General features: G+C 37.7%; 4 protein-coding genes and 1 non-coding gene across 6 annotated transcripts; 3 read left to right on the forward strand and 2 right to left on the reverse strand.

Annotated features, from left to right (window-relative positions):
* Positions 1–406: 406 nt before the first annotated feature.
* Positions 407–2,765, reverse strand: LOC141710783 (uncharacterized). 2 transcript variants are annotated; one of them, XM_074513309.1, is made up of 3 exons: positions 2,669–2,765; positions 1,025–2,103; positions 407–855 (listed from the first exon to the last, which is right to left on the reverse strand). In XM_074513309.1, exons 2-3 carry the CDS (start codon positions 2,079–2,081, stop codon positions 614–616), a joined length of 1,299 nt encoding a protein of 432 aa, XP_074369410.1. In that variant the 5' UTR covers positions 2,082–2,103; positions 2,669–2,765; the 3' UTR covers positions 407–613. The 2 variants fall into 2 exon arrangements, with proteins under 2 accessions (XP_074369410.1, XP_074369411.1); XM_074513310.1 differs by lacking the exon at positions 2,669–2,765 and having other exon boundaries at positions 1,025–2,617.
* Positions 2,766–3,306: 541 nt separating this feature from the next.
* LOC141710784 (zinc finger BED domain-containing protein RICESLEEPER 2-like) lies at positions 3,307–6,722 on the forward strand. The gene is made up of 5 exons (XM_074513311.1): positions 3,307–3,427; positions 4,014–4,527; positions 5,499–6,210; positions 6,325–6,403; positions 6,519–6,722. Exons 2-4 carry the CDS (start codon positions 4,472–4,474, stop codon positions 6,364–6,366), a joined length of 810 nt encoding a protein of 269 aa, XP_074369412.1. The 5' UTR covers positions 3,307–3,427; positions 4,014–4,471; the 3' UTR covers positions 6,367–6,403; positions 6,519–6,722.
* Positions 6,723–9,008: 2,286 nt separating this feature from the next.
* LOC141712468 (uncharacterized) lies at positions 9,009–11,685 on the forward strand. Its single transcript, XM_074515437.1, has 5 exons — positions 9,009–9,191; positions 9,634–9,707; positions 9,955–10,058; positions 10,178–10,243; positions 11,247–11,685. The coding sequence occupies exons 1-5, from the start codon at positions 9,121–9,123 to the stop codon at positions 11,487–11,489; spliced, it is 558 nt and encodes a 185-aa protein (XP_074371538.1). The 5' UTR covers positions 9,009–9,120; the 3' UTR covers positions 11,490–11,685.
* A 9,274-nt stretch (positions 11,686–20,959) lies between these two features.
* LOC141715646 (small nucleolar RNA R71) lies at positions 20,960–21,066 on the forward strand. Its single transcript, XR_012572401.1, has one exon. It is a non-coding gene; the product is annotated as a small nucleolar RNA R71 (small nucleolar RNA).
* Positions 21,067–24,085: 3,019 nt separating this feature from the next.
* On the reverse strand, positions 24,086–26,606 carry LOC141712469 (uncharacterized). Its single transcript, XM_074515438.1, has 3 exons — positions 26,227–26,606; positions 24,577–25,943; positions 24,086–24,446 (listed from the first exon to the last, which is right to left on the reverse strand). Exons 2-3 carry the CDS (start codon positions 25,933–25,935, stop codon positions 24,423–24,425), a joined length of 1,383 nt encoding a protein of 460 aa, XP_074371539.1. The 5' UTR covers positions 25,936–25,943; positions 26,227–26,606; the 3' UTR covers positions 24,086–24,422.
* Positions 26,607–27,719: the final 1,113 nt, after the last annotated feature.

Here is a 27,719-nt window from a genome sequence, read left to right on the forward strand (position 1 = left end):
CATCCTCATCAGAAGCAGTCCGTATAATTGAATGTGAGCTATCATCTAGTGGGAACAAATTGAGCACATAATTTCTATTAAACTATCAGCGCAACTAAACGATCTTTCCAGTGAATTCTGATGACGGAACTGCGTAGTTGCTTGATCTTACATCTAGTAGTATAGTAGCTAAATCTCAGTATCTCACTATCGTCTCATACTGCTCAGTCTAGTTTGGAAACTACTCAATGGAGACAAATATATTCAAGGAACCAATTTATGAATTCATTTTGCTGTTTAATAATGACAGGAATTCTTGAAAGACTATTTGTCAAACAAAATCAGTTGGGGATGTAACCAGTAGTCACTAGTCAGTACTGATCAATTACAGACTTGCAGTGACAACAAATTCAACTTTCAATCTTCATTTTTTTAAAAATGTTTGCCAAGTGTATCCCCAATCTTTGGAAATCAAAGATGACAGGATATACATATAGAACAGCTGCTTTTAAAAAAACTCATAAAGGCATGGTTAGGTATTGCACATAAACTAATTTATACAACTCTGTACTACATTCATATTTCTTACAAGGGGGGTCGTAACTTTTTACACACTGAGAATCTAAGATGCATTCTAGTAAATCTCATTACTAATGCAGAAAAAGCATGGTGGTTCTCTGGACTGTTCCTCTTCTGTAAATTGCATCAAACATTCACTATGAAAAGCATGTCCACAGGGTAAGACAGCAACTTCTGGAAGTTTTGGAGGTTCATTTTCATCTTCGTAATAAGAATAATCTCCGGCCAAAATGTAAGATAAATCATTTTCACAAATAGGGCAGCTTTGTTCAAAGTGCTTACATTCTTTGCTATTATCTGCAAAATAATAAAGGAACTATATGAGAATTCACAGGACTGACACATATAAGGCAGACTTTCAACTAAATGAACATACAGTGAGCGCTTTAACTCCACCCCCCCCCCCCCAATATATAGCATGCGCTTGATTAAAAATGAAAAGCCAACAAAAAACATTTGTACGTACCACCATCCCATGTAATATGGTAAATTGGTTCTGTATAATATGTCGGTGATTCAGGTTCACTGTCTGTCGATGTATCTGAATCTGAGATTTCTGCAATTTGGTCCCTTCTAGAAGGTGTCTGTATCACTGGATACATAGCCTTGTGGCGTCGACTCCTTGGAGGTGGTTTATAATTGCTTTTCAGATCAGTTGATTTGTTTGGTTGGAATTGACCATAAGAGGTGTTTTTCATATCAGAGTTAGCCCAATACATTGGGTACTCATCATAGCCACTATTGAAACGTGAGCCAGTTCTGTTAGGATGCCTTCTGCGGTGATGTGGCTCTGGGGAAACTAGCAAACCATCCCTGGGATTCATACGATTAGGGGCAGTTCTGTCGTCAAGGCTAGCCCAATACCTTGGATACTCATCATAACCAGTATTGAAACGTGAGCCAGTTCTGTTAGGACGCCTCCTGAAGTGATGTGGCTCTGGGTAAACTAGAAAACCATCCCTTGGATATATACGATTAGGGGTAATTCTCTTATCAAGGCCATCCAAATACCTTGGACACTTGTTATAGCCACTATTGGAACGTGAGCCAGATTCATTCCTTCCAACATTACTACTAGATTTTCTGGAGTGACTGTGAAATTGATTTTTAGAACTTCCTAAATTTCGATCCTGGAGCGAACTACCTTTTTTGTTTCTAACAGATTCATTTTGTGATCTACTGGTTTGTTGAGATTGAGCTTCTCTAGACTTGCATCCTCTCTGCTTGAATCCTCTCTGGAAGGACAACGGGCTATCAAAAGTACATAGCGATTCAAATGGCCGAGAATTATTATCATAGACAGATGGACCATGGACACGAGGTCGATAAGCATTCTCTGTATATCTTGATTGTGAGGGCTGGTATCTTTTGGAATAATCATGAGAATCTCTACCACGATGCAACTGTTTGACGAAATTCGATGCATTGTGCCTGAACGTATGGTTCTGAGGATATCGATACTGATAATTTCCGGGCACTGTTTCACGGCAAGGATCCGCATAACTGTAGTAATCACGAGCCATAGTCTAAATATTTTTTCAAATCCTGATAAATAAAAATAGAAAAACATCAGTCTTCACTTCATTGATCTTTATTAATCCAGCTAAAGAACGGGCAGAATATATTAATACAACTTGCAATTTGAGGGCGTAAAGTTTGATTCACAAAGCAACATACAAAACGCAAAATAGAAAAATCATTCCGAAACAAAATCAAACAGGACTCGATGTATTACATATTATTTACGCCTGACAATGCTGTTCTAGTTCAGTTTTATTCCACCATATAATTATATACTTACTACAATCGGAAAACAATTCAACTTGAGCAGAATGAGAATCAGGTGCAGTAAGGCCAAGAATCAATCATGTAACGTAGATTGTACTAGTAACTATTCACAAAATTGTATTACAAAATCAAATCACACCGTTAGGTCCCTAGAAAGCAAAATCAACGAGTTTCCCATACGAAAAAATCAACGTGTTTTGATACGAAAAAATTAATTGAAACAATCAAATACATGCATAAATGGATAATGCAGGTACAAAAGAACACAAAAGAGGAGTGTATATATATATAATATAGAATTACAATAAAGATGAAGACTAACCTTATGGAGACTAGGGTTATTGAAGACTCTCTGCTGCGCTGGGAGTAATTATAAAGCTACCTTTTTAAAAGACCAGCAGAGACATATTAAAACGAGTAGTGTGTATCTGTGTTGTGTGTACCATCCCTTTATAGCCAAAATAACTTTAATAATACGGTGACTACCTCACTCGTCATTACTTGGCGTCCACTCAATTTAATTATAAAACATTCTGTCAACAAACATTTATTCAAAATATTTACAGCAAGGGAAGTAGTTGATTTGGTGTATATGAAAATATTAGGGTTGTAATCCGTAGAATTTTGAGACTAAGTGTTCGAAAGAGACCGAGCGAGCCGAGTTTCGAGTCGGACATAATTCGGGTCAAAATTAAACGACGACCGGCTCGTTAAACCTATTCGAGCCAACATTTTATGCCGAACTCAACTCGGTTATCGTACGAGCCGGCTCGCGAGTTATAACGAGCCGGATCTTAACGAGTCGAGTCGGGTTACTCGATTAAGTTCAAATTAATCTACAGCCTAAATTCAAAAGTTTAAGCTCAGGCTCAGCCCACAGTTTGTAAAGCCCAACCTATTATATTATTACACACACATATACTCTTATATTGATTAAAAATTAAAAAATGAACTTTATCCCAAAACAATACATAGTACTTCGCCGTTCAACTATCAAACATTCTAGGATTTCATACTCACGATTTACGATCGAGTTGCGATCCAAATTCAATCCAAATCCAGTTCTATTCTTATCAAAGAGGTAACAATCTATTGCTTTTATTTCTTTTGTTGAATTCGACTGTGTTTATACAAACAATAGATCCAATATATCTTCGATACCCACAACCACAAGTAAATATATGCAGTTGAGATTTCTTACTTTTATTAGCCACAACCCACAAGTTAATATATGCAGTTGAGATTCCTTACATAGTCATTTTATTAGGATTGGGTATTTGAGCATATGCTTATGCTTTGTTCTTGTTTAATTTTACAAAAAGCTTTCATCTTTTTGTAATGTTTTGATTTATTTATTATTACTTTTTTGATACTATTGTGGGGCCCCTTGAAGGGGTTATAATTAGAAGTACTTTAATTAGCTCTTAAGCTATGAAATTAAGTTAATTCTGTCCTGATTTGTGAGGAATTTATATGAAAAATATTGTTATTACTAGTATTTACGAGGATGCATATTAGATTCTTATATAGAATATAACTTACAGTTTTAATTGTTTGTCATATATTTTTTACTTGTAAGATTAAGTCAGCTTTTGGGAATTTTAAGTCAGATTTTATTTGTCAATTTTACATTGGCTCACATATTCTTTCCTGATGTTATGATGCAGGGGAAAAAGGTATTATGGACGAATTAAATAATACCAAGAAGAGGAAAACTCGTAATGATGAGATTTTTCCACCCACTGCACCTTACATTGATGCAAGTCATATGACAATTTAAAGTTGTGCGGATGAATCTGTGTCAGAGGATGATTGTGAACAAGAAGAATTATCATTGTTGTCTAAAAAGCCTACTAAGCCTGTTGTTAGTGATAAAGATACAATTACAACTTCGCAAGGAACAGAAAAAGAATTTGAAAAGAAGAGCTCTGAGCAACTTAGGAGTGACAAGCCCTACCAGAAAAAAGGAAGGAAAAAACATCTAGTGTTTGGAATTATATGGTAGAGTTTAAGGATGGTACTAAAAAAGGTTCGAGATGCAAGTTATGTGGTAAAGAGTTTTTAAAAAGTGACAGTTCTTCGACTTCCGCGATGAAGAGACATTTGGAAAAATGTTTAAAGGAACATGGTGGCACTTTACAAACACAACTTCAATTTCAAAGAGAAGGTTCTACTGATGAGGTAAAGCTTGCTTCTTTTAAATATGATCATGCACTTATGAGAGAAAAGATATCTCATTATATTATGATTAATGAGTTACCTTTTATGCATGTCGAAAGTTTTATGTTTAATAAAATTATGAGGACCGCAACACCTTTATACCAAAAGATAACCAGGGGAACATTAAAAGGTGATTGTAACACTACATACGAAATTGAAAAAAAAAAGAAATTTAAGGAGAAGTTTAAGTCTGCCTAGAAGATTAATATAACTACTGATATGTGGACTTCTTCCCATCAAAAGCTAAGATATATGGTAATCACTGCGCACTGGATAGATATAGATTGGAAGCTAAATTCAAGGGTTCTTAACTTTTGTAATGTCCCCCCTCCTCATTCTGGATATATCATTGATGATTCGTTATATAAATCTCTGCTTGATTGGGGAATTGAAGATAAAATTAGTACCGTAACTGTTGATAATGCTAAGGCTAATGATGTAGCTATTAGGACTTTGAAAGATTTCTTTAGCCTTAGAAATTTAAGACCGTTACCTGTTGATGGAAAGTTATTTCATGTGCGATGTTGCGCGCATATTTTAAATCTTTGTGTTCATGATGGACTCAAGCATATTAATCTGATTGTTAATAGAATTAGGGATGGGGTAAAATATGTTTGTGCTTCAGAAGGTCGTCTAATTAAATTTGCTGAAATAGTTAAGTTATTGCAACTGAAATCAAAGAAGTTAATTCTGGATGTTTCCACCAGATGGAATTACATGTATTACATGTTGCATGCTGCCCTTCAGTTTAAAGATGTGTTTCCTAGGTTTGCACTTTGGGATAGAGCTTTTAATGAATATGAATAGAGTGAAGAAGATTGGGAAAAAGTTAGACATGTTTGCTCATTATTACACATATTTGAAGGTGCCACTAAAATAGTTTCATGCAGCCAATACCCAACTTCTAACTTATTTCTTTCGGAACTCAAAAGGGTGAAAGAATTGATAGATAAAAAGGTGGGTGACTCAAATTTGTATATGAGGGATATGGCTAATGCAATGAAGAAAAAATTTGATAAATATTGGGGCGAGAGTAACTTGATGATGTCTATAGGGGCTATGATGGATCCGAGATTTAAATTAAAACTTCTTAGTTATTGTTTCCCGGTTATTTATCCCCTGGAAGGTCAAAGTGAACAAAAATTGGCACATTTGAATGTTGTCTTACATGATTTGTATCAAGAGTATGTTGCTGAAGATTCTAAAATGAAAGGGCTGGCACCAGATTCTAGTCAGATTTCTTCCTCTGATAAATATAATTGTTCTGATGATAAAGAAATTCCAGCTGGTATGAGTGAGTATGAGGCTTTTATTCCTGAAAGTGGGACTGCTCTTGAACCGGTCAAATCTGAATTAGATGATTACTTATCAGAGGGCATTTTTATTCTTAACGAGTCCTCAGCAAAACAGTTTGATGCTCTATCATGGTGGAAAGGGAATAGTGTTAAATATCCTATATTATCACGAATGGCCCGTGACATATTAGCTGTTCCTCTTAGTATTATTGCATCAGAGGCTACTTTTAGTGCCGGAAGCCGAGTTATTGAGCCACATCAATCATGTTTAAAAACTGAAACCGTAGAGATGTTGTTGTGTGGAGCTGATTGGGCACGTGAAATTTATGGATTAAAGAAATCAAGTCAGGTAAAAAACTAACTCAATCTCTTCACATTCAGTACTTTAATTTTTATAAATTTGGGATCTGAGACATGGAAGGCTTGTTATATGACTAATTTATCTTCAAATGTTTTTTCTTAGAAAAAAGATTTGAAACCAGTGGAGATAGTTTTACCTGTCTAGGTAGTATTCTATCTATTGACTACATTACAAGGTCAAGGTATGTATAAAATAAACATGATTCTCAATTAAAATGTAAAAGTATTATTAAAATACATCATCAAATTATTGGTAGCTACCAGCTAGATTTAATTTTCTCTTTTTTTCTTCTGTAGAGTGCAGATTGCTAATATTTTTTTATGGTCTTTAGACCTTAGTTTTGCTTTTATCCTGACTGCCACCTGGAGTACAAATGCTGAATATGCAGTGCACTTGATGAATGATGAATATATAGTAGATTCCCTGTTAGCAATTATAATGTGAATTTTGTAGATACATTCAAGTGGAAAATTGTAATATGGATTTATTTAATTTTCTTGTTCTAGCAGCACTAAGATGCTTGGACTTTTGCATTGTTTGTGACTGTATAATCATATTGTGCAATGGCAAGAAGTCAGGAACCAAGAAGTCATGAATTAAATTTTTGATAATTTAGTATGTAATATTTTTTACAAATTATATGTTTTTTTAAAACGAGTTCGAGTTCGAGTCGAGCCGAGTCGAACTTTCGAGTTCGAGTCGAGTTGAATTCGAGTCTCGAGTATACTCGGCTCGACTCGTATAAATAAACGGGCATAAAACTTGGTTTGAGCTCGACTCGTATAAATTATCGAGCCGAGTCGGGTCGTCATAAACGAGTTCGAGTTCGAGCTGCTTGCGAGCAGCTTGGCACGAATTACAGCCCTAGGAAATATGTATTCTAGATTTATCATATAGATGATTTAGCATAGGTGCTTGCAGGAACCATTGCGGTTTTGAATAAATTCAAATCAACCCGTACGTCGTAATTTAATAAAAATAAATCGTTCAATTTAATTTTATTCAGTTCAGTTTAGTGAATTTTAACTATTTATACCATCTATTATTAGTAAACTCGAAAAATAAAATAATATCTTCTTTTTTAAACTTCTCTTCTTGAGTTCACATAATTAATAAAAATTATTATTTTTATAGTAAAGTGAAATACTTGTATTTATTATAAATGACTAACGTTTAATAGTATTTTGATCAATTTAGTTGCAACAAATAAATGTTCAATGCAAAACAATTACAAAAGTCTTCGACATTGTTTCCAAGGAAAAATAATACACAATTGACCGAAATATATGATTAGTAGGTGATTATTTAATGAGATTATATACGGATTTAGTTTATGATTATAAAATAAAATTGCTTTACATTATATAATCATAAATATAAAATTGTGATATAAATGTGTAGATATATTGATGCAATTCAGATTGTAAGCGGATTGGTTTAAGGTAAAACCGAAATTAACCAATAACTCGTGAATTTTTAAACTAGTTGAACCAAGTTTGCAAACCAAATTATGATTCCGGTTTGAGTCAGTTTAATATCGGTCGATTTATGCGGATACTGCGACTTAACCCGAACCGTTCTTACCCCTATGATTTACTATAGTCTCGACGCCCTAATATGATTTAGTTAAAAAATTAAGAAACATGCAAGATATTAAAAAAGAGAAATGTTAATCAATCAATCAATCAATCGTACCCAATAATACCGCCTAGGGCAGTGTCTGGGGAGGGTATATCGTACGCAGCCTTACCCTCATTCCAAAGAATGAAGAGGTTGTTTCCTCAAAAGACCCCTGACTTGTGTGCACACATATGTGTGTTCTAGGTAAGTAATGATTCATAAACATAAGTACAGTAAGCGAGACAACGATAAATAATGATACAATAACTCAGCCCATGGCCTTCTTCACATAGTTATTACCGTAAAAAGTTTCGTTCATTGGTTCATTGTCGTAAGCCCCTTCTATTTCTCATTTTGCACTTTTTTTGATGTCTCAAACTATTTCCCTCGGAGATCACTCTCCAAACTAAATATTTGAATTATCACAAACCAACAGTGACTATCGTAAGTCACAAAAATTCCCCCAAACTTCCGCAGTGACAAAATTTTGATTCAGAGCGGTTGGTTGCAATGGTTAAAACTTTGATCCTTCCAAAGAGTCAAAAGGAGTATAAGAATTTGAACACAATTCAAAGATTTTTCACACGAACGTAATTGTATGATCGGAGCGGTTTGTCTCCCTCTCGTAATTAACTTTGCAATGAAAGACAAATACTCCAATACATGCAACTACTACTTCCAAATATGTTTGATTTCATTGACCAACACAAATTTATACTTAATCCAACATGCTAGGAATAAATTTGGGATTAAATCAACAAATCCTCCCAACTGTTATTGTATGTATATACATATAATAAGAGGGTAATTTGATTGTAATAAGAGGGTAATTTGATTGTATAGCAAGGAAGTAAAGAGAAATATTAGGTTAACCAAATTTGTTTTCAAAGGATGATGTATCATATAATAACAACCTTTTTGAATATATAATGAAACCCCACATAATATATGTTCATAAATTAAAATCCGCCATTTACTACTCATATTATTTGAAATAAAATATTTAAAAATATTTTTAGAAACCTAGCTCCCCTCTAAAAACATATTAAGATTATATGATTTACGGAGATGCTCCGCTACAACTTAATAATCTTTTAAATACAGATATTAAAAAATTGCTTATTTATTCTTTCTTTTTCGTTATCCGATTCTGTGTTATTTTTAAAAAAAATATAAATAAATTAGCCCAACATTTTGGTTGTAATAGGCGTTCACGGTCACCGACGAATTGTAAAATCTCCAGCGTGCCCGGGAATAATCGGCGGCGTCTAATTGAGAATGGTGGTTGTGGCGGCGGGTTCCACTACTTTCGCCAAGGAGATGGCCATCCGCAAACGCATATCCAATATGTAACAACTCTCTCTCTCTCTCTCTCTCTCTCTCTCTCTCTCTCTCTCTCCCTCTCCCTCCCTCCATCCCTCCCTCCCTCCCTCTCTCAATGGATATTTTGTACTGCTAATTAGTGGTTTACTTGATTAAAATTAAGTTTCTAATGAAATATATATCATGTAATGATGATTAATATAGTGTAATGATGGTAGAAATAGTGTTTCTGAACCGAGGAATATACTGGATATGTTTCGTGTAAATGTATTGATCAGAGTGCATTGGTTACTCAAATTTGTATATTTCAGTTTAGAAGCAATTTCGAGTGACTTTGTTATCCCTTTAACACATGGCTTTGCTTTGCGGTTATTTTTTTTGCTAATATGTTGTAGCATATTTTTATGTGCACCTTGGTACTAAAAGGAAGAGGGACTTATTTCCTCGACTTGTATGATTAATGCACAGATTTAATAAAAGAGAAGAGGATTTTTCTTCGCGAAGAGAGTATAATGATTACTTGGAGGAGGTGGAGGACATGAGTAAGTATTTTAGTTGTTGAACTTCACTTTTGAGATTTTTATGTTGGTCTATTGGAAGAATTGATGATATATAGTTATCGAACATGGTAATAACGACATTATGTCTCTTAGACTTCTGTTCTCACTTGCAATTGATAAGTGAAGTCACAGTAATAAAAGCTTCAATATATTTATGTGCGTGGATTGACCACATTAGTCTTATTCAGGCAATGTGATGGTTTCTCATGTTATTACATTTATTTTGCAGTAGTAAATATGGTTGAAGGAGTAGATGTTCCTGCTATTGAAGCAAGGATTTCCCAGTACCAGAAAGAAAATTCTGAGCAGATAATGAATGCCCAAGCTCGGAAGGTTTCTTCCGCATTATGTGTTTCTAGTTTTCTGTGTGATATTGTAAATCGTTCTTGTTAAATATTTTGATCTACTTCCGACATTTTCATGACTGGAGCTATTGTTACTGTGTCAAGTAGGCAGAAGAGTATGCAGCAGCATTAGCAGCAAGCAAGGGACAGCCTGTTCATACTGACTTCGATGCGGTGAGTCATGTGATTCCAATTGGCTTTTTTTTTTGGCTGCCAACTGGCTCTTGCCTTCAATCCTATTCTACTATGCACACATTCATATTTCTTCATTGATGTTAAGTGAGAATGGTGTTATAATTTGTTCTCTTTTTAACCGCTGCATGAGGAATTAGTTCTTCCTATGTTAGATTATTCAGGTGTAATGACCTAAATTACCCTAACTGGGATACGTATGTAATATGTTGGCAGTCTTACTGTTTGGAGAGTGCATTTTTTGATACATTCTCAATACATTTGCCCCTTCACTGTGTTTTAATGTTAGTCCAAACAACAAGCACTAGAACATCATGCATTCCTTTTGTTGTATATGAGAAGTTATCAATAAATTGTCAGGCTGCATCGGTTCACCTGTTACGTTCGAAGAGAGAATATACTTGGCCATGTTTGTTTCATAGTATTAAGTTTAGGATAGAATTATTATCCTTTAAATTTTCTAATTCCATGTTTGTTTTCTAAAAACTTATTCCTCCTTAATCGAAGGATTATTATCCTTTAAATTATCATATCCCTTGTTTGTTATGTTGGAGTAGGGGGATTGGATTGTAATCCCCTCTAATACTTGGTTGGAGGAGGTATTATTTAATTCCCTCCATTAAGTCATTTTTTAAAGGATTACAATCCCCTCATTATAATACCATTTAAAACAAACATAGGATTGAAAAATTTAAAGGATTATATTTTAATCCTAATGACTATTCCACAAAACAAACGTGATACAAAATTTTAAAGGTTATAGTCCAATCATACACTTAATCCTTCAAAACAAACATAGGATATGATTATTTAATCCATAGGATTAATATTGATGGGATTAGTTATGCCGGATTGTTATCCGGATCTGTAGGGATTTACAAGTTTAGCATGTGTTAGTGAAAAAATTGCAGAATGAAACTTGTGGACTTCGCAGAAAAATTTAAAAGAGTTTGATATCAAATCAACCAACTGGTATTTTTTTTAGACTGGTGGTCAGAGCTCTCAAGGTGCAATCGGTGCAGGGGGGAATTATGCACCTGCAGTTGCTGGAGGTGCCATAGCTCAGCCGATTCCAATTGGGTCAGGACATGAGATGCTGGGCTATCAATTTGATGATGAAGAAATGATGAAACTCAAAGCAGAAAGAGGCGGAAAAGCTGGAGGGTGGAGCATTGAATTAAGCAAGAAAAGGGCTCTTGAAGAAGCATTTGGAAGCATTTGGATTTGAGTATTAGGTAGTGTACAACTATAGTTAGTCAAAACTTTTCATAACCATTTTGGAATAATCTGAAATCCTGTTTAGCAGGATTCCAGGTTCAGATTTATAGATAGGCGATGTATATAGTGCTTTAATATTTCTTATCCAAAAATGAAGTGTTAGCGGATTCTATGGCTGAATTATAAGTATAATTATATTTCTAAGATTTGTGCATTCTTCGTTTAATCAGTCTGTCTTGTTCGTGCAGACATCAGACAGTTTTCTCGCACAATCCAACACTCCTGTCTCTTATCCGAATTTATGAAAACTCTAGCGGCACTCACTATGGGTAATATTGAACAACACACACAACAGAAGTAATAGTACAGACTATAATGTGAAAGTAGTGGCTTCAGAAAAATAGAAGTACCTAGCTCCCCTTGAAGCTACTTCTTAGGAAAATCTAATTTGCATGTGTCTGTGTTTTTCAGATTAGGTGTATATTGTTAGGGCGAAAACACGCACTAATATTCACGTAAGTATACGCGTTCGCAAGTAATATAGAATACTTTCTAGTTCGTTCCCTCAGAGACTCAGACTAAATTATTGTCTAATTAAACTCACTCACCAATGTATGATTACTTCTCAATGTTAAGATAATAACACTTAAAATTGTTGATTAAATATTAACTATAATTAACTACTTAATTAATCACTTAACTAACACTTCAATTTGTCAATAATAAAACACTCATGAGATCACAACTTCATTATTACTTCCTTCTATAGCCATTGTTATTACCTTTAGCATGTGACAGTGATGATATTAATCGAATAACACGAAACTGATAAAAGCCAACTTTCATTGTACTAATACCATTCTACCAAGCATCCACAATTAAGATAGAAGTTAAATAGTCATCAATTATGTTGAGTTCCCATATGTCTACAGAAATTGACAACACAACGATTTAAGCACAAGTTATTCTTTTTGATTACATAGGGCAAATAAAACTGTTAGAGTTACCCACTAATCATGCACAACGTACATGAACCTATGCTAGCATGGCAAGTTCTAAATCTCAAGATCCACCGTCGCTTCACAAGAGATTAACACCCTATCTTATATGTTCGCGACGCACATAAGACGAATACGCACAACCAATACTAGATATCATGCAATCATCACACACTAAAGTATTAAACAATTAACTAAAGAATTCCATAATAAATCCGTTGCAACCCCATGATCACGATTAGCCCATAATAGCACTTATTGACATCATGGGTTCATATGAAATCATGATAAACAAACACAAGAAAATAATAACTAAACTAATTATATTAAAACAGAGTACGTCACAAGAGTAAATAAGTTCAAAGCAAGAAAACTAGCATCCAACGTTACAACGAAACAAGAATCACAAGAATATATGCTTCCTCTTCGTTGCGGTGTGCTAAATCGGTCTTCTTCCTTATCTCCTTCGCTCCTTGCGTAAAAACACAATCTTCTTCAATCCACTCCTATGAAAACGTCTCAAATCTACTTATATAATAGTCCCATAAAACTCAGATTACATAGAAGTGGAAACCAAACAGAAGTAGAAGTCCTAAAATAATTTGTCTTTTTTCCCGACCATGCGCGGCCGCTCAGCATAGCTGAGCGGGCGCTCAGCTTGCTGCGCGGCCGCTCAGCAATGCTGAGCGGGCGCTCAGCAATGCTGAGCGGGCGCTCAGCAATGCTGAGCGGGCGCTCAGACCTCTTCTGGAAAAATTCTGATTTCGCTCCGTTTCTTCGCCGTAATCTGCCCGTTTCTTTTCTCTCGCAATGGTGAACACATGCCAAGGCTTATTCTTGATGATTCCTCCCCCGAAATGCAACTAAAACCCTGAAATGCATAAACACTAGAAAAACGCATCAAATACACAAAATACTTGATTTCAAGACACCAATTTAAGCCATTTTAAGACGCTCTAAGTGGTATATAATGCCACTTATCACACCCCCAAACTTAAATCGATGCTTGTCCTCAAGCGTCACAGACTAAAAAACAAATAAAAACATGCATGAATGCAATCTATATGAAAATGCAGCGATCCCCCTTACTACAATTAACCAACCAAATTGTCACATCTTAACGAATGCAGTTAGACAACTAAAGATCAATAAACTCATGCAAACGGACATGCAGCCAGAAACGTGGTGTGTGCAAATGCTTAACAGATATGCTTCGGAACTAGACCAATTACTATGACTAGACTATCCTCAAGGCAATCCTACGATTATACAAAGAATAAAAAATTCTAGGCACAAAGTGATATACAACACTACAAGAACTCTGGAGCTTACTACGGAATCATGCTTTTTATTTACAACTCAAATGCTTATTTGACCGTGCAATGAGTGAGGTCCACAAAAGACTTATACAATGATATCCATGTAACGAGCGTTAGGTTAGCGGATCCCAGACTCTAAAAGCCTTAGGTCACTAGGCACAAAGTCCCCTAAGAACTTAATAACTCGAATACCAAAGAGCCCACTCTTGATCAATTATGCAATTTTTTTTTATTTTTTTTTTATAACTTCTGAGCAAGTGCGTTTCGCTCCATCTTGCTCAACCCTAGACTACTCGCACCATATGCGAGCCGGCTACTAGCCATTTGACGCCTAGCCACAACTAGCAACAACTTCCATATTTTTTCTCCAAAATTTTTCTTTTTCATGTCTTTATCACTAAGAACCTATAATCGAATTCTAAGCATAATAAGTAGATTGACCTTGAAAACAACCAAATCATAACAACAATCTAGCCCTTACGCATTCTCTAAGACTTAGTGGACTTACAATTGTTTCTAGCATGCATATCAACCTACACAACTTAATATCACTTTAATGCTATCACTACACTCGCATCAATATCACAATTCAGTCGATAAATCATTGCAAAAGGGATCATGGTAAATGCATGAGCTACATGACATTCATAAAAAAAACTATATGGCATAAATTATGCAACTAATAAAAAAAAACTATATGGCATAAATTATGCAACTATATGAACTAAACTATCATGAATATGCAACTAAATAACACACACACAATATTCCTTAACTACCACCCCCAAACTAAAAATCTTCACTGTCCTCAGTGAAAGTAGTAGAAAGGAACACAGGGTATACCTACTCGGAGTCATCATCATCATCACCCTCAGTGGGTGGAGTATCAGGCGGCGGGTATGCAGAGTCCTCACCAAAAACTGGCCACTGGATATCAGCTCCAAGGCCTCGAAAAGCAGTCCCTAACGCAAGGGTGAGCTCCTGAGCAAACCTGCTCTGCGTCTCATACATGGCATCCATCCGCCGTGAAAGCCTCCTATACTGGGAATCAACCATCCCAGCACCCTCCTGAGCTCTCGAAGAACCAGCCTCATCACGCCCTGGCCTAGCCATAGTAGCACCTCGTGCTGGACGCCCTCCTGGAAGACGATAACCCAGCCCATGCTCCTCAGGCTCACCACCGGTCCACTCCTGCATCCCATTCAGAGTGCCAGAATCAATCGGAGCTGTTGGCAACTGCAACTGCTCATGAGCCGGCCAGTTCACTCCCACTGCTCGGCATAGCTTCGTAACCGTAGATGCATAAGGGATGTTCATATGCTTCGCTCCCCTCAAAAACTTCAGAATTCCTTGGTAGATAAACTCACCAAGGTCCACATAGTATTCCTCATTCAGAATTCCCCACAACAACTGTGCTCTCTCAACTGTGACCTCGTGTGCATGCGAAGAAGGTCCAAACTGTGCCCGGTCGACAGAGAGTCGCACAAATCAAATCCAAGTCAAAATCCTCAGCAGTCTTTTCATTCCAGTTCTCCTCCTCGGGCTTCCTCTCTCGCTGTCCAATCACACGGCGAATCACCGCAGGATGATAATCAACCGTCAGCCCTCGGACCACAGAAAACCCATTCTTTTCGGCCTTCGCGTTCGCGTAAAACTCACGAACAACGCTCATCGGTACTGCTTCGGGTGACTCACAAAAAGCTATCCACCCCTTCTCTGCAATCATGGGCAGCAACTCACCATCCCTCCCCGATGGTAAAAACCCCCTCTCCTTCAGAATCGGCTTCCCCAACAGCCTAGTGTACTCCTCCTCCGCATCTCTGTCAGTTAACCGAGGCCTTGCAGCAGTACCCCTCGATGAATCAGCAGTAGGAACTGTGCTGCTGCTGTCAATAGTGCGTGCTCTCTTGGGTGCCATCGATTCGTGAATAAAAGTGTGTAAGAACTGATTTTTGATGTTTGTGAGAGGGTTTAAGTGTAGGAAGTTTTGTGGGAGATATGTAGGATAGGTGTATGTATATATAGGGTGTGGATTAGAGTAGGGTTTGGGAATTAAGGAGTAAACTGATGGGGTAGTGGGAACAAATCGTGGGTTTATGGGCTAAAACTATTTTTGTGTTTTTTTTTTCTGAACTGTAAAAAAATTTCTGGTACTCGACCCCTGAGCGGTCGCTCAGCAAAACTGAGCGGGCGCTCAGCTTGCTGCGCGGTCGCTCAGCAAAGCTGAGCGGGCGCTCAGCTTGCTGTGCGGTCGCTCAGCAAAGCTGAGCGGGCGCTCAGGGGGTCACTGGAAAAAAAAAATTTCAGCCCCTGTTTTCTGATTTTTTTGTGTTTTTGGATAGGTTATTAACTTCTAAGGGTTCCTGTAACAACAATTCATGGGTTGCCTCCCACACAGCGCTTCTTTTTCGTCATTAGCTTGACGTTTCGTACCCTGCTCAAGTAGTCAACAAAATGGCACTAACCACTTCTCGGTTTGCCATGTCCCCATAGTAGTGCTTCAACCGCTGACCGTTAACCTTGAATGCTTGGTCCGGATCATTCTCAAAAATTTCCACCGCTCCATGTGGAGACACAGTTTTGACAATAAAAGGTCCAGACCACCTTGATTTCAACTTCCCAGGAAAAAGTCGGAGCCGAGAGTTGAATAAGAGAACTTGTTGCCCTGGCACAAATAACTTTGGATGTAGCTTCCTATCGTACCACCTCTTCACCTTTTCCTTATACATTTTGTTATTTTCGTACGCTTGAAGTCGAAATTCATCCAGTTCATTAAGCTGAAGCATTCTTTTCTTACCAGCTGCATCTAAATCCAGGTTCAACTTCTTCAATGCCCAGTAGGCCTTATGCTCAAGCTCCGCAGGTAGATGACATCCCTTACCGTACACCAACTGAAACGGTGACATCCCAAGTGGAGTTTTGTATGCTGTTCTGTAAGCCCAAACAGCTTCATCGAGCTTTAAAGACCAATCCTTCCTTGACGGACAAACAACCTTCTCTAGAATGCGCTTTATCTCTCTGTTAGACACTTCCGCTTGACCATTTGTTTGCGGATGATAGGCAGTAGCTACTCGATGATTCACATTATAACGCTGCATCATAGAATTGAACTTACGGTTGCAAAAATGCGATCCTTCATCACTTATGATTACCCGAGGTGTTCCAAACCTTGTGAAAATTTGATTATGAAGAAAATTTAGCACTGCCTTTGCATCATTTGTCGGTAAAGCTTTAACTTCGACCCATTTTGAGACATAATCGACTGCCAGCAAGATGTACTGATTATTGCAAGACGAGATAAAAGGCCCCATGAAATCGATTCCCCATACATCAAAGACCTCGACTTCAAGCATCACATTTAATGGCATTTCATCCTTCCTTGACAAATTTCCCACTCTTTGGCAACGATCACACCTTAAAACAAACCGATGAGCATCCTTGAACAAAGTAGGCCAGAAAAAACCTGCTTGCAGAATACGAGCTGTCGTCTTCTCACCGCCATAGTGTCCACCATAAACCGTGGAATGGCAGTCTCGTAATATCCCCTCCGTCTCACAGAACGGGATACATCTCCTGATGATCTGGTCAGCTCCCTGTCTAAACAAATATGGTTCATCCCACATATACCACTTCACCTCATGCAGAAACTTCTTCTTTTGAACGGATGTTAAATTAGGAGGCATTATATTGCTGACGAGATAGTTTACAATATCTGCAAACCATGGTTCTTCCTCCTGAATTGCAAACAACTGCTCATCCGGAAAAGATTCATTGATTAATGTCCTATCTTGTGAAGTAGAATCGGGATTCTCCAACCTAGAGAGATGGTCAGCTACTTGATTCTCAGTACCTTTTCTATCTTTGATCTCTAACTCAAATTCCTGAAGTAAAAGCACCCAACGAATGAGTCTCGGCTTCGAATCCTTCTTGGAAACCAGATAGCGAATAGCTGCATGATCAGTGAATACTGTTACTTTCGTACCAAGCAGATAAGATCGAAATTTCTCAAAACCAAAGACTATAGCCAAAAGCTCCTTCTCAGTAGTGGTGTAGTTCAATTGGGCACCATTTAAAGTCTTACTCGCATAGTAGACCACATGGAAGAGATTTTTCTTGCGCTGTCCCAGAACTGCACCTACCGCATAATCACTTGCATCACACATCATCTCAAACGGTTCTGTCCAATCCGGTGCTGTAATAACTGGTGCAGTGATCAAACTCTTCTTGAGAGTCTCGAATGCTGCCAAATATTCATCATCAAATTTGAAAGGCACATCTTTCTCAAGCAAATTGCACAACGGCTTAGATATCTTTGAAAAGTCCTTGATGAATCGCCGATAAAAACCCGCATGACCAAGAAAACTACGGATTCCTTTCACAGAATTAGGTGGGGGGAAGATTTTCAATGACTCCCACCTTGGCCTTGTCCACCTCCAGACCCTTGCTAGAGACCTTATGCCCAAGGATAATGCCTTCACGCACCATAAAATGACATTTCTCCCAATTGAGCACCAAATTAGTTTCCACGCATCTTTTGAGTACGGCGCGCAGATTATTCAAACATTCATCATATGAGTGTCCAAAGACGGAAAAGTCATCCATGAACACTTCGACGTTATTTCCAATCATGTCAGAGAATATAGCCATCATACATCTCTGAAAGGTGGCCGGTGCGCCACATAACCCAAACGAAACTCTGCGAAAAGCAAACGTGCCAAATGGACAAGTGAAGGTAGTCTTTTCCTGATCCTCTGGTGCAATACAAATCTGATTATACCCGGAATAACCATCCAGAAGACAAAAATACTCATGTCCCACCAATCTGTCAAGCATCTGATCAATAAATGGAAGAGGGAAGTGATCCTTCCTTGTGGCTTTGTTCACTTTTCTATAATCCATGCATACTCTCCATCCTGTAACTGTTCGAGTAGGGATGAGCTCATTCTTTTCATTTGCGACCACAGTGATACCTCCCTTCTTAGGTACACATTGTACGGGGCTCACCCACGAGCTGTCAGAAATAGGATAAATGATGCCTGCATCTAGCCATTTCAGAATTTCTTTCTTCACCACCTCCTTCATGATGGGATTCAGTCTTCGCTGCTGTTCCACAGTTGGCTTACTACCTTCCTCTAACAGAATTTTATGCATACAATATGAAGGACTTATCCCCTTGATGTCTGCTATGGTCCATCCTATAGCCGATTTGAATTCTCTCAAAATCCTTAAGAGCTTGTCTTCCTCACTACCTGAAAGGTCAGATGAAATAATAACAGGTAACGTAGATGAATCACCTAAAAAAGTATACCTCAAGTGCTTAGGTAATGGCTTGAGCTCCAAGGTAGGTGCTTCCTCTATTGATGGTTTGAGCTTCCCTTCAGCGTTCTTGAGGTCAGAAGTACCAAGAGATTCAAATGGTATGTCCAGCTTTCGCTTCCAGGGAGAAGCGTTCAGATATTGTAATTGCTCGTTGCTATCTTCATCATCGCTGTCAAAATCCCCCACTAAGGCCTTTTCCAATGCATCAGACATTAGCATGTGATCGAGTTCCGAAGTAACCGCAGAATCAATCACATCCAATTTTAAGCACTCCCCATCTTCTGTAGGGAATTTCATTGCCTTGAATACGTTGAAGGTCACATCCTGATCTTGGACCCGCATAGTAAGTTCACCTTTTTGCACATCTATCAAGGTACGGCCAGTAGCCAAGAAAGGCCTTCCCAAGATTATGGGAATCTTCTTATCTTCCTCAAAATCCAGAATAACAAAATCTGCTGGAAAGAAGAGCTTATCCACCTTGACGAGCACATCCTCAACTATGCCCCTTGGGTAAGTAATGGAACGGTCAGCCAATTGTAGCGACATGTATGTGGGTTTTGGATCAGGCAGATCCAACTTTTTAAAGATCGACAACGGCATCAGATTAATGCTTGCTCCCAAATCACAAAGGCACTTGTCAAAAGTCAGATTGCCAATGGTGCAAGGAATGGTGAAGCTTCTTGGATCTTTCAGTTTTGGTGGTAACTTTTGCTGCAGAACAGCGCTGCATTCTTCCGTGAGAGCAACGGTTTCAAGGTCATCCAGTTTCACCTTCCTTGAAAGAATAGTCTTCATAAACTTCGCATAACTGGGCATTTGTTCCAGAGCCTCAGCGAAAGGTATATTGATGTGAAGTTTCTTGAACACCTCCAGAAACTTCCCGAACTGTCTATCCAGCTTTTGTTGCTGCAATCTCTTAGGAAAAGGTGGTGGAGGATAGAGCTGTTTCTCCCCTGTATTAGCCTCAGGCAACAGTAGTCTTCCTTGGTTCCGCCGCTTTCTCCTTTTGCTTAGATTCTTCACCTCTAATTTCAGCTTCTACTTCTTTTGCCTTTTCAGCATCAGCTACTTTTCCAGACCTTAAGGTAATAGCCTTGACTTGCTCTTTAGCTTCCTTCCTGCCTGGTACTTCCGTGTCACTGGGAAGAGTGTCAGGTTGACGATTGAGCACTGCATTGGCTAATTGACAGATTTGATTTTCCAAGGTCTTGATAGAAACCGCCTGACTCTTGCACAACAGCTTAAGTTCCTCAAAATCAGCACTAGTAGGTGCAGCTGCACTTCCCTGTTGAGGATATGATTGCCTTGTAGCATACTGCTGTGGTTGCTGGAATCCAGGTGGGTTAAACTGTTTACTCACTCCTTGCTGATATGGTGGCTGAATAGCATTCTGATTATTCCCCCAGCTGAAATTTGGATGATTTCTGTTGTTAGGATGATAGGTCGCTGGCACAGGCTGCTGTTGTCGCTGATAATTATTCACATACTGAACAGATTCGTTGACAAGAGAACACTGATCCGTAGCATGAGAACCTGCACAAAGCTCACAAACCATAGCTATTTGATTAACTCCATACGTAGCCAGAGAATCAACCTTCATTGATAGCGCTTGGAGCTGGGCTGCAATAGCGGTGGCTGCATCAACTTCCAGAATACCTGCTACCTTGCCTGACGTCATCCTCTGAGTTGGGTTTTGATGCTCATTTGTAGCCATCGTCTCTATAAGATTATATGCCTCAGTATAGCTTTTAGCCCATAAGGCGCCTCCAGCTGCTGCATCGAGCATGGGCCGAGATTGGGCCCCCAAACCATTATAGAAACCAGTGATCACCATCTAATCCGGCATTCCATGATGTGGACATTTTCTCAACATTTCCTTGTAGCGTTCCCAAGCCTCGCACATAGATTCTGTAGGTTGCTGCGCAAACTGAGTAAGAGCACTCCTCATAGCAGCAGTCTTTGCCATCGGATAAAACTTCACCAGAAATTTTTGCGCAAGATCTTGCCACGTAGTGATGGACCCAGCTGGTTCAGAATGTAACCAGTCTTTAGCCTTGTCCCTTAGTGAGAATGGGAAAAGCCTCAACTTGATAGCCTCATCAGTCACGCCATTATACTTAAAAGTGCTGCAGATCTTGACAAAATTCCTTATGTGCATGTTGGGGTCTTCAGTTGCCGCTCCTCCAAAAGAAACAGAATTCTGCACCATCTGAATAGTGCCCGGCTTGATTTCAAAGGTGTTAGCTTGAATAGCCGGATGAAGGATGCTTGACTGAATGTCATCAATTTTAGGCCGAGAAAAATCCATAAGAGCTGGATCAGCTTGAACAATACGATCTCCCATGTTTACTGGTTCTTTCTGCTTAGTTCCTGAATCCGAATCCTCAAAATCTAACTTCTCCGGAATATCAAGAACTTCGTCTGTCTCCTCAGCTGTATCTAAAGTCCTCTTGCGAGCACGAGAACGAGTTTGCATAAACGCTTGCTAAAGTACCTGAAACACAACCGGAAAAATAAGTAACTACTACGTCCTAATCACTGAGTCCTAATGACCAATGATGGTAAGTACATAAACTAAACAAATACGCCGAGTCCCCGGCAGCGGCGCCAAAAACTTGTTAGGGCGAAAACACGCACTAATATTCACGCAAGTATACGCGTTCGCAAGTAATATAGAATACTTTCTAGTTCGTTCCCTCAGAGACTCAGACTAAATTATTGTCTAATTAAACTCACTCACCAATGTATGATTACTTCTCAATGTTAAGATAATAACACTTAAAATTGTTGATTAAATATTAACTATAATTAACTACTTAATTAATCACTTAACTAACACTTCAATTTATCAATAATAAAACACTCATGAGATCACAACTTCATTATTACTTCCTTCTATAGCCATTGTTATTACCTTTAGCATGTGACAGTGATGATATTAATCGAATAACACGAAACTGATAAAAGCCAACTTTCATTGTACTAATACCATTCTACCAAGCATCCACAATTAAGATAGAAGTTAAATAGTCATCAATTATGTTGAGTTCCCATATGTCTACAGAAATTGACAACACAACGATTTAAGCACAAGTTATTCTTTTTGATTACATAGGGCAAATAAAACTGTTAGAGTTACCCACTAATCATGCACAACGTACATGAACCTATGCTAGCATGGCAAGTTCTAAATCTCAAGATCCACCGTCGCTTCACAAGAGATTAACACCCTATCTTATATGTTCGCGACGCACATAAGACGAATACGCACAACCAATACTAGATATCATGCAATCATCACACACTAAAGTATTAAACAATTAACTAAAGAATTCCATAATAAATCCGTTGCAACCCCATGATCACGATTAGCCCATAATAGCACTTATCGACATCATGGGTCCATATGAAATCATGATAAACAAACACAAGAAAATAATAACTAAACTAATTATATTAAAACAGAGTATGTCACAAGAGTAAATAAGTTCAAAGCAAGAAAACTAGCATCCAACGTTACAACGAAACAAGAATCACAAGAATATATGCTTCCTCTTCGTTGCGGTGTGCTAAATCGGTATTCTTCCTTATCTCCTTCGCTCTTTGCGTAAAAACACAATCTTTTTCAATCCACTCCTGTGAAAACGTCTCAAATCTACTTATATAATAGTCCCATAAAACTCAGATTACATAGAAGTGGAAACCAAACAGAAGTAGAAGTCCTAAAATAATTTGTCTTTTTTCCCGACCCTTGCGCGGCCGCTCAGCATAGCTGAGCGGGCGCTCAGACCTCTTCTGGAAAAATTCTGATTTCGCTCCGTTTCTTCGCCGTAATCTGCCCGTTTCTTTCCTCTCGCAATGGTGAACACATGCCAAGGCTTATTCTTGATGATTTCTCCCCCGAAATGCAACTAAAACCCTGAAATGCATAAACACTAGAAAAACGCATCAAATACACAAAATACTTGATTTCAAGACACCAATTTAAGCCATTTTAAGACGCTCTAAGTGGTATATAATGCCACTTATCATATATTTTTAAGAACTGTGCATCTTTAATTAAAGCAGTCCCCAAAACTGACTGTAGTTCATTCAGAATCACAAAACAAACTACAGCTACCATCACTTCTATACACATTGACATTCTATGGCAACATTAATTAAGAATCACAAGACAAACTAGTAAGACATATTATTATCAAAAAAATTGGCTTTAGAAATATGGAATAATTCTGACAAAAAATGAAATAAGGAAAAATGGAAGCCACTTCAACTTCTTGATGATACATTGGACATTGATTTCCCAGTTCCCGCCCCAGCTTCCAATGAAGCTACTTATCATGAGCATCCAGTATTCATCCACATTTTTTTCAGTAATTTGTTTCTCTTGATTTCTTTTTCTTTTTTTTTTCCCAGAAGTTGTATGTGCATATTTCATCTTGTTGCGCAATCTGAGTTCTTTATATGTTCTGCTCTTATGTTTTTATGTTTATGTTGTGAGTTTGTGTTAATGTCCTACTCGCGGGGAAAGGAGGAGCAATGATCGTGTTGGAAAAACCTTGTACCTGTTAATATATTGCATAAATCTACTACACTCATGCTCAGTGATGGGGGAACTTTTGAAATTTTTCATGGAATTACTTGCCCCTGAAACTTGAAAAAAGGGAGTAAATATAAACATAGAAGACAGTTTATTTCAATGACAAATTACATTACTTGTAGAAACAAATTAGAAGATTGAAATCGGTGTCTCAGTGACTTCATTAACATTATGGATCATTACCACTATAGCCTCCACAAGGTATATACTATATAATACGTAAGAAACTTTTGTAAACTATATGTCAGCTGAATAAACAATTCCTATATTTAGCAAAAAAAAAAACAATTTCTATTCATTTATGCAAGTTCCAATCCTATAACATAACCTCTACACAACTAACTGCAGAAAAAAAGTGGACGAGAAAACATGCTCTGATAGTAAACCAAGGTATACTTACTAAATCAATTAAACCATACATTTCATCAGTCTTCACTGTAAAAATCCCCCCACAACAGAGTAACAAAAGAAAACCTTAGTTCATAGTTTGATGACAATTTCGACTACACTACTATGTCAATCTACCACAAGCTTGCCATTTCTGTACATGGTAAATTTAGAACAAACACTCATAAAACAAACATTATCTCCTTTCACATTCCTTGTGTACTTGGACACTTAAAACTTTACCAGCAAAATACAACCTTCAGTCTATCTGAGCCCCTAACTGTTGTTGGCGTCTGATTTGGACCTGGCATAACAGTTGATCATAGCCAAAAATGCAGCATCGCCTGTCCATCAATGTAAATCCATTATCCACAAGAAATAAAAAAAAAACATCTACTTGCAGTTTTTCAGGAATTTCTATATATAATTATAAAGACACAGAAGCAAGAATTTGAACAAGCAAAAGTATAATACCTCTTTTAGAGAAGCCATAGACAAATCATCCTGGGGAGCAGGCTTCTTTTGTTTCAAACTTCTTATCTCGTACTGAATTGAGTTTAGTTGCTCTTGAATTGAGTTCAGCAACAACATTTCATCTTCCCGTCTACTACTGTGAGGTTCTTGTCTTAAGGTTGGGCTCATCTCAACTATCTCTGACGGCACATGAACTTCGTTTTGCATTTCAGGAAAGCTTATAGTAGGGTGAACTATTGCCAAATGGCAATCAACAGAGACCCCATCAGATGGCTGACACACATTAGTAGGCTTGCAGTTTTTAGCTAGAAGCATCTCACCCAAAGAGTCAGCTTGATGTTTCATGCAGAGTTTCATGGCCTCATTTGACAAGAGTTCTGGAACTCCACATTCCTCACTAACTTGCGAAATCCTTTTCCCTTGATCTTTAGCATTGCATTCACCACCTCTGATGCTCTCAGATGTTTGTGGAACTTCAAAAACATCATGAACAGACACAGAACTGGAATTTGCACTGCCTCCGTATACAAGTGAATTACTAGGCTGCCTCAATTCATCTGCCTCATTTGTTACAGTTTCTTTCATGTTATCACATAACATGCTAATACTGCTTCCTAGAGAGATCTGTGACGGAGACCTTGATCCATTCCCCAACTTTCTGTACTCTTCTCCTGCTATCTCTTTCACTTGCTCATCCAATATTCTGATCTGTTCCCAATAAGAATTTTTGTTTTCAATTGCAGGAACACCATACTGCTTTTCACAACCCAAATTCTGATCACTAAATTCTTCAGTTGTGTGCTCCTCCACCACACCTAGTGTACTCATGTCAGTCTCCGGACTTTTAGACCTCTCCATTTCACCACCACCCTTGCTCTTAAAATACGAAAACTTAAAAGGAACAGGAGGGGCAGAATTCCTCCTCGAAATGTTTCTAGCACTAGTCTCCCCAATTAAGGTCTCATTCCTTAGAAACAAATATTCAGGAAATTTCAGCTCCCCAACTCCAGGATCATTACATCCAAGACTCAGTAGCTTATACTTAAAAGCCTGCACTTGATAATCTAAAGAAGCAATTTCCAATTCTTTCTGATAAATAATATCTTCGAAAATCTGTATCGATTCCTCAGCATAACACATCTTTTCCTCTGCCAATCTCTTATAATGCTCGGCTTCCATTTTGACCGCAGCCTTTTCTCCTTGAAGACGCAAGATCATTGACAATGCTTCACTTGTTGCAGTAGAAGAAGCTTCTCTTTCCTTATCTAATTCATTGTAAAGCTTCTGAAGAAGCAGTTGTTGAGAAGCAAGTGCTTCTTTAAGGGCTAATATGCTTGTTTCTGACATCCTTAAAGGCATGCCACTCTCTGTCACCGCACATATCACCAAAAATGTTAATTCTTGATAACTTTAAACAAAAGTTTCACCAAAAATGTTAATTCTTGATAACTTTAAACAAAAGTTCAATAAAACAATTACACAAGAATTACAATCATAAATTCAAGAACTCAAATAAGAGATTTATTAATAAAAAAAAAGCCATATCAACTTAATCAAGGCAAGTTCTTGTAACGTGGGTGTGTGTGTGTGTGAAAGAGAGAGAGAGAGAGAGGGAGAGAGAGAGGGAGGGAGAGAGAGAGAGGAATTTACCTGGCAACAGACAGGGTAGATACAAACTGGTGTCTCTATCAAAAGATCACGAATTCAGAAGGAAACAAAAGAACCCAAAAATCGAAATTTACACAACAAACAGCAGAATCCCAATTCAGTAAACTGGAAATCTTGAGAAAGTAAAGTTGAAAAAAGTTCCCGCTACAAGAATGTATTGATATATAAAAAATGTAATCGCTGTAGGAGAAAGGACACGCTAGACGTCAAAAAGAAAACAGTTGATATCGGTTTGTCTTGAGAGAGTGCAGCAGTGATATTCAAGATATATAGCCCCCCCCCCCCACTAATTTTTCAGGTGCTGCTAAATTTATAACACACGATCTGTTTACACGTTTTGCTTACACAATTCAGGAAATCCCTGTATCTCAGAAATGCACTGCATACCTTTTTATTTTCTTTTTATCAAAAGTTTATGTATGATTCTTCTTTTGACTTGTGCATCCTTCTTTTTTGACAGGACTTGTGCGTCCTTTTATTATTAAATAAATATATTATGTTATTACTTTGATATCTCTGATGAAAATTATTATTGGTCGTGTTTGACAATTAGCGGTTAGTTTTAGCGGTTAAAATTTAGATATTTTGACCGACTGATTGAGTAAGATGATTTGGCTGACTGATTAGATTTAGTTGTTTTGAAGAAAACTGTTTGATAAATAGATATTTCAATTAATTTTTTGTATACATAAGTTGAAAAAATTTCTTCAAGTAGCCTTTTCAAAATTAGACTTGTCGGGATCAAAAAATTATTTCAAAAAATTAACTACTAAATACTAATATTTAAGATTTCATTTGCTCAAACCTTTAGTTTGTTTAAAAAGGCTAATTTATTGCAAAAAAAAAACTAACTTTCAAATACGACATTTATACGTGTGGGCAATCGGTAGTGTTGAGAGTTGTCCTATATAATTGTTGGAAGGGGCAGATTTCTAGTATATAAGAATTCAGATAACTCCATTAATCTGAGTTATTTTGGGATGTGTCCAAAATTAAATTCATGCGGACTCAACGTACTGCACACAATATCATACTAATGTGGAGTTAGGCAAGCACAACAAGTGATATCAGAGCTGCGATTAGATATATCCATAACAATCTCAAACGACCTCCCTGAATGGATTTAGGAAGCAACATATGGGTTACTCCAGAATGGGCTTAATGGGGAGGCAGACGGGCTTTAAGCACTAATTTTGTATTGAGTTCACTCAGTTGTGTTGTCGTTTATTTTTTTGTTCTTTTTTATTCGTTTTGAATTTTACTTTCGTTGTTGTATACTCAACAAGTGATATCAGAGATATAGTTATGTCAATCCATAACAATCTCAAACGGGCACCCTGAATGAACCTAGGATACGGCAGATGCGCTACTCCATGATGGCCTTAAGGAGGAGGCAAATGGGGCTTCCAGTATGGGCCTTGGGGAGACAAATAGCCAGATTAAATTCTCGTGTGGGTCCAGAGGAGTTAGATCAC

This window comes from Apium graveolens, chromosome 3, assembly GCF_009905375.1.
Source record: "Apium graveolens cultivar Ventura chromosome 3, ASM990537v1, whole genome shotgun sequence".
In the NCBI taxonomy this organism is placed as follows: domain Eukaryota; kingdom Viridiplantae; phylum Streptophyta; class Magnoliopsida; order Apiales; family Apiaceae; genus Apium; species Apium graveolens.

What these genes read in the sequence shown, in the direction of transcription:
- LOC141712468 (XM_074515437.1), top strand. Translation starts at nt 9,121, where the DNA reads ATGGTGGTTGTGGCGGCGGGTTCCACTACTTTCGCCAAGGAGATGGCC. An exon ending in GGAGGAGGTGGAGGACATGA is followed by an intron (nt 9,708 to 9,954) that starts GTAAGTATTTTA and finishes TTTATTTTGCAG; the next exon opens with TAGTAAATATGGTTGAAGGA. An exon ending in TTCATACTGACTTCGATGCG is followed by an intron (nt 10,244 to 11,246) that starts GTGAGTCATGTG and finishes TATTTTTTTTAG; the next exon opens with ACTGGTGGTCAGAGCTCTCA.
- LOC141712469 (XM_074515438.1), bottom strand. Translation starts at nt 25,935, where the DNA reads ATGCCTTTAAGGATGTCAGAAACAAGCATATTAGCCCTTAAAGAAGCA. An exon ending in CTATGGCTTCTCTAAAAGAG is followed by an intron (nt 24,447 to 24,576) that starts GTATTATACTTT and finishes ATTGATGGACAG; the next exon opens with GCGATGCTGCATTTTTGGCT.
- LOC141710784 (XM_074513311.1), top strand. Translation starts at nt 4,472, where the DNA reads ATGGTGGCACTTTACAAACACAACTTCAATTTCAAAGAGAAGGTTCTA. An exon ending in GAGAAGGTTCTACTGATGAG is followed by an intron (nt 4,528 to 5,498) that starts GTAAAGCTTGCT and finishes GGAACTCAAAAG; the next exon opens with GGTGAAAGAATTGATAGATA. An exon ending in GATTAAAGAAATCAAGTCAG is followed by an intron (nt 6,211 to 6,324) that starts GTAAAAAACTAA and finishes GTTTTTTCTTAG; the next exon opens with AAAAAAGATTTGAAACCAGT.
- LOC141710783 (XM_074513309.1), bottom strand. Translation starts at nt 2,081, where the DNA reads ATGGCTCGTGATTACTACAGTTATGCGGATCCTTGCCGTGAAACAGTG. An exon ending in CCATATTACATGGGATGGTG is followed by an intron (nt 856 to 1,024) that starts GTACGTACAAAT and finishes ATTATTTTGCAG; the next exon opens with ATAATAGCAAAGAATGTAAG.